The sequence below is a fragment of the Nomascus leucogenys genome, chromosome 12 (assembly GCF_006542625.1).
Source record: "Nomascus leucogenys isolate Asia chromosome 12, Asia_NLE_v1, whole genome shotgun sequence".
Taxonomy (NCBI): domain Eukaryota; kingdom Metazoa; phylum Chordata; class Mammalia; order Primates; family Hylobatidae; genus Nomascus; species Nomascus leucogenys.
Genome location: NC_044392.1, coordinates 77,562,431 through 77,575,563, shown reverse-complemented (window position 1 = coordinate 77,575,563; position 13,133 = coordinate 77,562,431). Strand labels below are relative to the sequence as shown.

The 13,133-nt window shown below is 34.1% G+C and overlaps 1 protein-coding gene across 1 annotated transcript in view; it reads right to left on the bottom strand.

The window, feature by feature from the left end:
- The window catches only part of DPYD (dihydropyrimidine dehydrogenase), an 806,347-nt gene that overhangs the window by 214,576 nt on the left and 578,638 nt on the right, over nt 1-13,133 (bottom strand). Inside the window, exons 17-18 of the mRNA XM_003260094.4 lie at nt 5,042-5,162; nt 3,954-4,073 (exon numbers count right to left, since the gene is read on the bottom strand). Coding sequence (XP_003260142.1) covers nt 3,954-4,073; nt 5,042-5,162 — 241 coding nt within the window. The remainder of the gene's footprint in view (nt 1-3,953; nt 4,074-5,041; nt 5,163-13,133) is intronic.

The following is a 13,133-nucleotide window of genomic DNA, read 5'->3' as shown; positions in this document are numbered from 1 at the left end:
ATTGTATAAGTTGATACATAATTAATAACTTCAAACAAGCATTCAAAATTTGAAGTTAAGAACAAGAATTTCCTTTCCTTTGGTGAAAATAGAACAAATTTGACAAATAAAATAATTTAAAATAATAAGTTAGTTTTTCAAGCTTGTGGGAAGTAAATTATATTGAGCCTAAAGTGTCTATCATTATTTCAATTTAAGTGCCTTCTGCACTCTTTCCTATGTATGTGAATGTGCATGTGTTTGTAAGTGCAACACACAAAATATATATAGGACAATGAAATGTATTCGCCATTAATAAAAAAAAGTTAAAAACAGAAGGAACAACAACAAAAACTTCAAATGAATTTGCCCCATTGAAAAATGCTTGAATACTTTTTCTACCGAAGCACCTGTAAATGGATAAAGGTTATCCTCATGAAGTCAGCGGCAAGAAAGACATCTTTAGTTTATGCCATGCAGGACTGATTCTTAACCAGCTCTCAAAGAATCTTACCCACAGGGAGGATTTCATGTGAAAATGTCACACCACAGCTGGATAACACCATTTATATAGGTGATAGTAATCACTGATTTGGGGGCTATCTTAAGATGCCCTCATTATTTGGGAATGAAGTCAGAAAAAAAAGTTGAAATTTGAAACTAAAACAAGAAAAAAAGAAATTAAACTAGGAAAAATAATGAGTCACACACTCAAGGATGGAGTTTATAATTGTTACTGAGATTAGGGTTTTTTCCAATCAAATAAGTCAAAGAATTTCTTCGTCCTTTCCTCTCTCCAAACCCGATAAACTATTCAGCTGTGTGATGACACATGAATTAACTGCTGTTTGATGCAACAGAAGTTTTCTGCGTGGATTCTAGAAAAAGGAAAGGTCTTAACAACTTAGTGTTAACATCTACACTGTCCAAAGGAAGGTACAGAATTCTTTAGAATCAATGGTTTAGACAGAGTACTTATATGGTGGAGAGCTGAATCAGCCATCCTTGTTTGATAAAAAATATTTCTTTTGGATACCAAACAAGATTTCCTTTTCTACTGTTCTCACGATGAAATCATCTGGTATATAATTCAACTTTTTAATGGAGCAATACCATGACGTATTTCTCCCATAATTGAAATTCAAGTTTATAAATCACTTTATTATGAGTTTGTTTCATATATTTAAGCACCCCCCCAGAGTCTAATCATCTGTAGATGAATTAGAAAAACTGTTTCTAAAATAGCAAAGCTGAGGATAAGACCTTGGAGTGTGGTCCTAATTTGCTCTCTTGATGTAACTTTTAAGCTACAGCAGGTAGAATTTATCTTTCTACAGTCTTATTGACTTTTTTATTTAACAAAAGAGACCTCCCTCTGAAACAGTAACTCTCAAAATATTTTGAAGTTAACTAAGTAAAAAGTGCGTTTAACATTATGGCATATATAAGTGTATATTATGTGTATAACTGAAAAAGAAGTTTGGCCAAACAATACTTATCCCAACTATATGCAAAGCATTCTGACATTTCTTATTCTATTTCATTATTTAAAATGTTGATTACAGTTCACTAAACTTGACTGCATAGTATACTCATGAGTTGGGAACCAACCTTTGAAAGACATTGCTCTCAAATCCAGGTTACTTATATCTGAAATAATTCCACTGACATTCCTTAGCTGAGATCCTGTTTTCCCAATGCAAGTCACTGTCCTTTATTAGCTAACGCATTTTCTCTAGAAGAACATTCCTGAAATGTGCCCATTTTTCTACAGCAGGTATACTACTCCAGGTGCCTCACTATTTCCGTATTTAAACAAAACATAATCTTCAAAGAGCAGAAATCTTATTCTGAGAAAAATAATAACAATTGAATAAACAGCTAAAGAATATATCGAAAGGGGAAAATATCCTTCACTGGCAATGAAAAGTATGTATTGTGTTCAGGCGGCTATCCAAAATTAAACTCTATTTAGTTTTCACTTTTTAAAAATCTGATTCATGCAGCGCCTCTGAAAGCAGACATTGCCATGCTCTGAGAGAACACTTGAGCAGATATTAGCACTGTGCTATGGTAAATTTTTTAAAAATCTTATAAAAATATCTAGCTTATTTTGTATAACTTTCAGTATTAAAGCAGCATTTGAAGTTCTGACAACCATATTTGATAAAACTCTCGTAAAATTTGAAACCATTATTATTTAACACAATTTTGCTAGGCTAAGTTTTGCTAGAACTCATACTGAATGTACTCTGTTATAGAACTTGCTCTGTCCTAAAATATATTATCATTGCCTATTTAAACTGCTTTTCAGATTCTATTACCTTTAAACTTAAGCAAGCATTGCTTTAAAGGAGGGAAACTATATTAATTCTGTCAATGTGGAGAAAGGCTATTTTCAAAACAGATTGTTTAATGTGAAGAAACTTAATATAGAACCTATTAGAAATGAGGTACAAGTCCTTTAAAATGTTAGGGACTTTTTGTTGTTTAAAATGAAAGTTCTACCCAGGCTTACCTAAGCTTATAGCCCAAGTGAATATTTATATATGAATTTATAAATCTTAGAAATAGAGTTTTATGGAAATGCTAACAGGCCCTGAGGTATGGCTGAGCTTGTTTTCAGGTACTGCTATAATTTCCAGTGTGTGTATGCTTAAAGACTGCAACACAAAAGACTTTTTCTAATGCTGTAATTTTGTAGTTTTATTAGACTGAGTTATAGTATGGGAGAATATTCAGAAATTGCAGCTTAAATGAGAAAACGTGAATGGTGTTACTTATATAAAATACTACTGCAATAGTTCTTTTTTATTAATTTTTAATGTTCAGCACCCTCTGTGACCTCCTTTATTCTCTTGCTGTCAACATGGCAGGGTGGAAAAATTGAAATGGGCTGACAGAAAACATAGTGCATGTTACAGCCCAACTCTGGAGTCCCTTGACTCTCTTTCTGTGGCACATGCTAATGCGGTCCACGTTATTCTGCATTACAATAATATTTAAGGCCCCGTTTGATAGCTCCTGATAAAAGTGAGCTGCGTCTGAAGCCTGAGCAGGTGCTCCTCGTCAGCCTTCTTCTTTCTGACATTGTGGGAATGGCATTCAATTAAAAGCAGAATATAACCGTTTTTGTTCCTCATGGCTCACAGGCATACTTCATACTCTCAAAACAGAATACCTCAGCATGGATAGAGCTTTATTTGTGTCTGTCCAGTCTCTTCCAAAAGCACATTTTGGTCTGATTCAGCAATACTTTTCTTGAACAGGGGGCACTGTTACGTTATGTATATTTACCACTTTCTCTATCACCAAGGAGACTAATCCCAAACCAGTACAGCCAAGAACCTTACAGCATTGTCTCTGCAAGACCAAGTTCATGTTGTCACAGTCACAGAGTGCACAGGGCAGAGATACTGAACAGGACCTTGAGATTAAAACCTCTCTTTCTTTTTCAAATTCAAGCGTATGATGATGAGAAAGAGCATGCAAAGGTGTGAGGTCTGCAAATGTCTTGTCAGCTGATGCTTAATTCAGTGTTTTAATGGCTTGTTTGGGGCAGTTGGGACAAGGTTTTTGAAGGTAGATGTCTAAATTCTAGGAAGAATGGAAACTAGTCCAGACCATGAAAAAGATATTGTAATGAGGGTGCCTATATTTTTCTCTCAGAGGGCCCTCATATTAACCCTTACTAGTAAGTGGCAAAAGAACTGAGAGACGATGAGAAATTCTTAGGAAAGCACGGACCACAAGGGAATAGAATTTGTGCAAGACCTTATCTTGATATTCTCTCATCCTGTGCTGTCACTTGAGCTTTCATATTCAATCTGTTCTGTCATAACTATTAGGAATATTGATCAGCTATGAGTTATAAGAATTTGAGATCATAAAGGACACAAAACTCTTTCAACATGACCTTCTGATTTTTCAGCAACCTCCAAGAAAGCACAATGCAAGAAGTGGGCAACACCTACCAGACACTCCTCCATATGTAGTTCGCTTTGCAATCCCCACTGCTGGCCAAGGTGTGCCATCAGATTTTAATCCCATCAGACCTGAGACAGTGTTGGTGGCTGTAACACCATCGGCACCACCTGTGAAAGACACATCAACATTTTCATGCAGCTCTTATAAGATACCATAGTTAAAACCCATTCAAACCCTCACATCCCAGAAAAATGCATTCTATTTTATCTTGAGAACATGTCTTCTCCTCAAAGTTCTTCACTAATTTAACTCCTACATTTATGTTTAAAATTTTAAACATTAAAGAAGTTTTAATTACCACAACTTTACTTTCTCAATTTTTTTTTCTTTTTTTTTATTTATTATTATTATACTTTAGGTTTCAGGGTACATGTGCACAATGTGCAGGTTTGTTACATATGTATCCATGTGCCATGTTGATTTCCTGCACCCATTAACTCGTCATTTAGCATTAGGTATATCTCCTAATGCTGTCTTTCTCAATTATTATACAGACTCGTTGTTACCAAATGTTTTGCATTTGGTGTTATTTTCCAGGTAATTTACAATGTCTTTGCAAGACAGGGTGCAATTTCCCTGGGATGGAACACAAGCATGCATGATTTTTGTATTCAACAGATATTTATTGAGCATGTGTTTAAGGAAGTCAGCTAGGCCCTATAAAATATGAAGAGAACTCATAAGAAATTTCACACTGTGCAAATTGAAATTTCTTTTTTTTTCTTTTTTACTTCATTAAAGTTTAATATATTGAATTGTTACATTATGAGGTCATTTATTTTGGATGGGTTTGCTGTGACTGTGTTTTTTGTTCTTATAATGTGTGAAATCAGTGCTTATTAGGAAAAACTATAAACGATCTTGTGTTTCCAGATCAAAGTTCATGGTCAATTTGCTAGCATGAGCCCAGGTGTAAATCTCCTGTGTTTGTGGGATCAAGTGCTCAATTGGAAACTTTTAAAATTGAGACAAAAAAATATACATGTGTTTGTAGGAGAAGACATACTTGAGTATGGCTACATAATGTGAGCCAATATTTACAATAGTGGGCAACTGATTCAAGTCAAGTTCCTACCTTCTTTTGCAGCTCTTGCGATGCTCACAATATCAGTGACATTTGGGGTCAGCTTGGCAAAAAAAGGAATCTGAACAGCTTGCCTAACCCAGCGGCAGATGTTCCGCACCAGCTCTGGATCCTGTTCAAATAGGTCGGTTAAATATAGAACATAATTAAAGAATTGTGATCAAAATGTGTACTGGAACAACAGCAAAGCTGGAGACATGCAAGACAAATCCAACTTGACAATAAGCTACATGATATATTTCTCAAATTCCTCCTCAGTATTACACCTAGACTCATTAGGGAACTAAGGTTAACACACTTCAAGTGAACTGCAAATTCATCACATAAAGGTTAAATTCCTCAAGAGAGCCTTTAGAAAATAAAATTTCAAAGAACAAAATGGAAGACAGTGCTTCCCACTTTCAGTTAAATATTATCAGGAATGAAACACAAACTTTTGATGTTAAGTACAAGAAACATTACAAAATTTCTAGTGATCTCATTGGTTTAAGCAAAATAAAAAATATTTAAACTGCTGACTCTCAAGTGAATGATATTAAATCTAAAGCTTGTTGTTTTCATTATTAGACTTAGTCTTGACGTGTATTCAAAATAAAATCTATGACTTCATCATCAATCTACATGTGATATATAGTATATGCAAATACAGAATAATTCAGCCTTGTATTATACATGAGCTGATCAGTAACTTTAATTTACTTTTGTAAATGTTACCAAGATCTGTGCAGCATTTTCAGCACTCACGTACTTGAAAGAATTGATCAAAATGACAAAAATGAAATAAAATATCAAATGCTCATTTTAAAAAGCAAGAAATTGACATTTCCCTGTGCCTATTTTCTGTGATTTTCCAGGCTTTTATTTTCTCATGGGGCAAGTATCATTTAGAGGGCAAACACCTATCCTTTCCATTGAATATCTTAGCTATAGTACAGTAATGTTCTTTGATTTCAACACATACAATAGTCCTTTTTTTCATTACTTTTAGTGCAAAATTTATTCTGACAGGTACTGATAATGTGCTTTGATAAATTACCTTAAAGTATGCAATAGCAATTCATTATTGAACTTGGTAATATTATGTTAGCCAGTTAAAATGTTTTTGAATAAAAGAAAAACCCAGACAAATACAGTCATATATTTAAACTATGAAATAGTAGGCAAGCATATCATTTGTAATTAATATTTTTATATGTAAGAAAGTTGCTCTTTGCATTTTAACCTTTCGAATTCCTTTAAGATGAGATTTGTAATGTTATAACCTTTAGAAAGAACCTTTTCACTTAGGTTTAATGTGTCTTGATCCATCATCCTGTATTACTCAAAAAGTTATGCATTTTTGTGCTAAGATACTGCAATGAGGTAATTTCTGTTGATTGTTATCATCTCTATTAAGCAAAACTTAATACTTTTAAAAAGAAGTCTTTGGCTTGGCTTATTCTCTTCTTAGAACAGTAATTTCTTCATTAAACATAAATATTAAAAAAGTACTATATGGAATGCTCTACAGGGCATAGTGTGCATTATGAATAGTAAAATGTGGAGACTTAGCTGTACAAATTCTAACTCATGAAAATGGAGATCTGCCCCTGCCCATGCAATGCTTATGAAATATTTATAACCGCTGCATTGGTATTATGAAGGCAATTGCATCTTTGTGACTTTCATTTCTAAGTTATGAATTTCCATGGGACTTAGCCTAGAAATGACAGTAACTCTAGATGATATGAATTGCATGTCCTTTGTGGAAGCTCTCTTTAAGGTAGAATTTGACAATAATTTAAAGATCACTTGAATAGCATAATACATGGAATGTATCCTGATAAGAATTACTGAAACAAACTTGAAATATTATTTGGTTCCAATACAGTAAACACTAATAATCTGATATAGGCTTCTAAGTGGCTTTCAATACTATTGACCCCCATGCCATAATAATTTACTTCGAACATTTGTCAGACATTTTTTCTGATTTTCACTAGGTGACTGCTTTAAATGACTGCCTCTTACCCATTGCTTAACAATCTGGAATTTGTTCAAAGTTTTTCAAATTCTTAGAAATACATGGGTTTTTTTGGTTAGCACTGTTTACTTGAATCATCTGTCTCTATTTTGAGATACCATAATTTGACCCTCCATGAGTAAATTTGACCCTTCATGAGTAAAGTTGACGGTGTTCACATATATTTTTCTCATCTTCATACTTAGGCAAGCCAGCTGCTGACTAATCATCACAGCCAAGAGTAAGTACAATTTGGCTACCGGAAAATTTTAAAAACAACTTCTAACCAAAATTACCATAAAAATTAATGATTGTTCTATAAATTGCAATGTTTTGTTTGACAGGTATAATAGAGAATATTCTAATGCAACTAGAAATGTGGTGAGGTCAATAACATCATGAAATGAATCTATATACTTCGGGGAATTCAAGAATAGACTGTAACTATTTATATTTTCCTGGTTTCTTCACAATTTTGATATGAATGTTCAAGATCTAAAAGCAATTAATAGTGTTTCTACATCTTGACCTTCTCAATTTCCAGTGATAGCATAAGATGGCTTTGCCTTTTGTAACAAGCCAGTTTTTAGAATCTTATTGAAATAAATAAGTTTTAGACAATGTCTAATTCTTCCCAAAATCTTCAGGATCAGAAATATACAAAAGTACTCTTATCTCTCAGACAAATCAAGAGTTTACCATTACCAATACATACAAAAAGAAGAAGAAGAGGAAGAAGGAAAACAAAAAACAATTATTGACTGCTCTATTTCTGGGCACTAAAAAATATATGTTGTGTCAATGAATAAGGAATGAGTGAAAACTTGGCAACTTGGCATATTTTCACATTATTTCCTTATATATCCATCAAAATATAAACTATGTCTAGATTTAAGAAAAACCCAGATATATTTTATGATAATGTCTAAAAGCATGAAATGTAGGAAGACTACTTTACAAATCACTGGTAATTCTGTGAAAAAGTGATGAATAATTAAGCAAAATAGAATAGCTTAACAAAATTTTAAAAACGTCTACCTAGATCACAAAGCCTTTATTGGTGCTTTCTAAAGGCATTAATGCTTCTCCCTGAACATGATTTGCAATCTCTGTCACAGTAGTTGTTTGTCTTTGTGTGTGTGTGTGTGCATGTTCTTCAATACCTGTTAACCCTTTTGCTATTCAATGTGATCACCAAAGAAAGCACTGAAGCAATAAAATGATTTCCTGTGATGGAGGTGTATGGTATTATAAGCAGAAAGACACTTGAAGCCCCTAAGAGAATGAGTGACAGATCTAGGGAGCAAATAGTGGTCTTGAGGATACTACGTAAAGTGAAGGTACCAGAGCAGACTTGTGAAGTCCTGAGAAAAGTTTTGATAAAAGCAAGCTAGAGGCAAATTTGGCCTATCTGAAAATTTTGATGAAGTACAGCCCAGTGTCTGCCTGCAACTAATCTTATCAGGAATAGATTCCTATGAAAATCAAACAACGGTGACAACACAACTAGAAAATGTAATGCTGAGGAATGCAGATTACTTGCTGCAGTAATGTCCATTATGCAAAACTGGTTGTTTTTAAAGCTTAATTTCTAATCTGGGCCACAAGATAATAATTTTTAATTCTAGTAACTACTCTGTATTTAGTTACACATTAAGGGAGTTCTATAAATGATCCATCCTGCTGCTTTTGAGACCCTGAAGATGACCTCTTCATTGTAGAGCAGGCATTTCCACCAATTACTTAGGGCATCAAATCTCACTGGTTTCATATCCTCTTCAAAGGAATAAGCACTACAGAATGAGACTGAGAATTTCCTGATAAGCTAAATTACAAGTGAAATTTTGACTTGAAGAAACATTTCTCTCCCATTTACCTAGTAATTTTGACTCTGTACAATTCATTTCAAAATGGCTTTCTTAGAAGCTGGCATTTCAATAAATCCACTGAAAAATTTTACCAGTTATAAAACGTTTTTCGCTAAGCAACTCTTAAGTCTTATTTCATATGACATTCCAAGAGGTGGCTAGAATTTTCATTACATCCATGTTTCTGATGGAAAGAACTGGGGCCCAGAAGATCAATCTGAGTACCAGTTTCACCTTCTTAATTTTCTTTCCCATTATCATGTCCTAAACCTTCATCTTCTTTGGCAAAATTGCTCCCTAAAGTGAAATTCAGCTATCAATTGTAAACTAGAACTATAAAAGGCTTCTACTTCACTTATTCCTGTAAGACTAGAAGTAGCTGCAAAATAATGAGCAAAAGTGATGTATTATCCTTCTATGTCAATAAAACAGGACAGGCAGTCAACTATTCCAGGTACAATTATAATATTAGTGAATGCAAAGATTATGTGTTAAAATGGAGATGTTTTTATTAACTTTTTTTAGCATGTGTCCTTCTTGCATCTGTTTTCCTGACTTAAGTATTCTAATGGTGGTCCAACCACTTTGGAAATTAGTTGTGCAGTTTCCTAAAAAGGTAAATGTGGGCTTACTAATCAACCCAGAAATTCAACTCTTAATTATATATACAAGTGAGATGGAAACATATTTCTACATTAAAACATGCACATGAATACTCATAGAAACTTTTTCAAAATAGGCCCAAATTTGACATAACACCAATATTCATCAATATGTGAGTTGAATAAACAAAATTGCTGCATATCCGCTCATTGAAACATGATTCAACAACAAAAAGAAACTAATGAATCATGCCACAACTTGGAATTAATAAAACAAAATGATGCTGAGTTAGAGAAGTAGACATTACATGCATACATTTATTGAAATTCTGTAGGAGGAAAAACTATGAGTATGGAAAGCAGAGCAGTGGTTGCTGAGACTGAGAATTAGGCATGGAGGAGGAATTAAGTGGAAACAAGTATAAGAAAATTTTTGAGGGTAATGGAAATGTTCCATTTTCTTTAAAGGAAAACTATTGATATATTTGAAGATATTAAAATTAAAATGTTAATATATTTAAATGAAAAGACAAGGCACAAAGTGGGACAAGATTCTGCAGCACGACTTATAAAGGAGTAGTATCCAGAATATATAAAGAACCACCTGCAAATTAATGAGAAAAATGGGCAAAACTTTAACATACTTCATTCAACATAACATGCTTCACTGGATTTCATTCAAGATGAAATCCAAATGGCCAAAAAATATATGAAATGTGATCAGCCTTATGAACACCTTTCACATTTTTTCCATATAAGGACAATGCTCATTTAAACCACAATGTGATGCCATTATATATCTACCAGATTGGGGGGTTGGGGGAAAGTCAATACACCCTGGGGAGAATGTAAATCAGTACAAGAGTCTTTGGGAAACAGTTTGGCATGATCTAGGTTCCACTCTTATGCATATGTCCTTTTAAAGATGCAAACTCCAGAATACATGTTCAAAATATCCATAGTAGCACTGTTTGAAATAGCCTCAAAGTGGAAAAAATCCAAATTGTCCATCAAGAGTAAAATGAAAAATAAATGGTGATACAGTCAGACAATGGAATAAACACACTAGAGCTACATAACAATGATAAGGATGAATCTCATAATGCTTAGCAAAAGAAACTAGTCTCAAAAGTATACAATATAATTTGATTCATATAAATTCCTTAAATAGAAAGTAAATATGGTCTTTAGAGACATATACATGGGTGATAAAACTACGAAAAAAAAGCAAAGCAAAGAGTAGGGATGGTGTTAAAGTGGACAGAGAGGGTTGTGTTAGGCAGGGACATATAGGGAGCTTTTGAGGAGTTGGAGATGTTCTATTTCTTGACCTGGTGGTCACATGGTGTGCACACTATGATTTGTTAAAAAATATATATGTACGTGTGTAGGTATCTGTTTATACATGCATACATATATGTTTCATGTACGTTGTCTATATTCCACAATAAGGAAATATACAAATGACCAGCAAATATGAAAAGACATTGAATCTCGCTAGTAATTAGAAAAACAAAAGAATAAATATGATCACCTATCATGATTTGCCGAAAATGTAAAGACTGATAATATCCCTCCTTGCTGAGGTTGCAAAGAAACAGGCATTCTCATAGGCTCTCAATAGGAAAGTAAATTAATAACTCCTTTTTGAAGAACAATGTGGCAATATGTATAAAAATGTAAAGCTCATCTTGTAAGTTTTAAATTCCAATTCCAAATATCTATCCTAATGAAATTCACATGCACTCAAGATACGTGTACAAAGATGTCTGCCGTTCACTACAGCACTGTTTGCAGTAGTGAAAAAAGAGAATAAATGTCAATATGGGAAGATTTGTGAAAAGTACTATAATCCATACAATGAAATACTATGCAGCCATTAAAAATAAATCTTTATAAACTGACATGGAAAGACATCCAAAAGACATTAAGTGAACAAAAGCAAGACACAGAATAACACGCACATAGCCTAATCCGGTTTTTAAAATATAAATATGTACATATATTTATATAGAGGTCTGAAAAACAGACTACGCATTTACGCTGTAACCTGTTAGCAGTGATTACCTCTGAAATGTTCCATATTTTGAATGTGGTATAATCGGGTATAGACATTTGCCAAAACACATCAAACTCTACACTTGTGTGTTCATGCTAATATAGGTAAATTATTTCTAATATAGATAAATTTCATCTATTATTCTAAAAATAATTCTAAAGGCACTCAAATATAAAAAGAAAAATGAAAGAAAGTGGCATTGTAGGTAATGTGGGTTCTACCCTTTTGGCAAATATTTATTGACTATGAGGCACTACAAATTTTCCATGCTGAACACTAAGATGAATGAAACTAGAGTCTGCAAGGAAATGCAAACCAGGCACACAATAAAATGGATATTTGATATTAAGTGTCACAAAAGACAAGACATTCTGAAAGTGTTCTATCATTTCAGCTTATTTCAGAGCGGGTAGCACAGAACCTGACACATAGTAGGCATTCAACAGTATTGCTGAATTGATAGAGCCTACACCACACAAATTGACACTGACTTTCTTATTTCTATGTACTTGGAGGAAAATTGAGAGTACAGTATACTGGGTCCAGGATAACCTAATAGACAACTGTTTTAGGTACTATATTGGATAGTACAGATTTAGAGACATGTAATATGCTATCCCTGTTCTGTAAAAACATAAACCAAAATACTTTACAGTCTAGGGGAGACAAATGCATACAACAAACACATAATGTGATTATAAAATGTTGTAACTGTATATACCTGGAATGTGTACATGTGTGCCTGTGTACGTGTGTGTGTGTGTGGCCACTTTCTTGTGCCTTAAGTAGAAGATGACATAGACCCAATTGTGTGTTCTCTCCTCCCCAGGCACATAGCCTTCTCTATTCTGTTTCATTTCAAGTTTTTTCTTATTTCTCTCTTTCTACCTGGAATGCCCCTCATTTTTTGTCCCTTGAATAATACCCTTCAAAGCAGACCTCCATGACAAATCCTTCCATCCCACTTCAGCACAGGACGGATTAGTAAATGACTGCCTCTTTATTGCTCCTATAATGTTTCTTTATTACTGCATTTATCACAGTGTTTTATAGTCATCTTCTCTGTTTAATAATCAATTTCTTTCTACTAGACTATTAGTCTTTTAGAGGATGTATTTTACTCTTTTATCCTAGCAAAGAGCCTGGTACATGAAAGACAGTAAATACCATGTTGAATGAAAGAATGAAGAACTTCTAATTGCATACCAGCTTTCCATCATGAACCACAAAACATTTGCATCTCCTCTTCCATGGAGCCAAAATAAGCTGGAGACACAGGATATTAGCAGCTCTTACTCCAGGAGCCAACTGAGTTTGAAAACGGTCTTTTGATGCTCTCCATCAGTGAGCTAAAATACTTGGAGAGAACTCTCCCCTACTGTGGCCTGGAAGTCCACGAGAACCCACCTGAGGGCCCAGGCTGACCACGATCCTTTCTGTCTGAACCTTTAATATATTGAGGGCTTTTCCAGAGTTTGTACCTCTGACCCTGACCCTGCCTCAACTCCCAGTCTTTAGTCCCTGGGACCTTGAGGGGAACGGAGATGCTGTC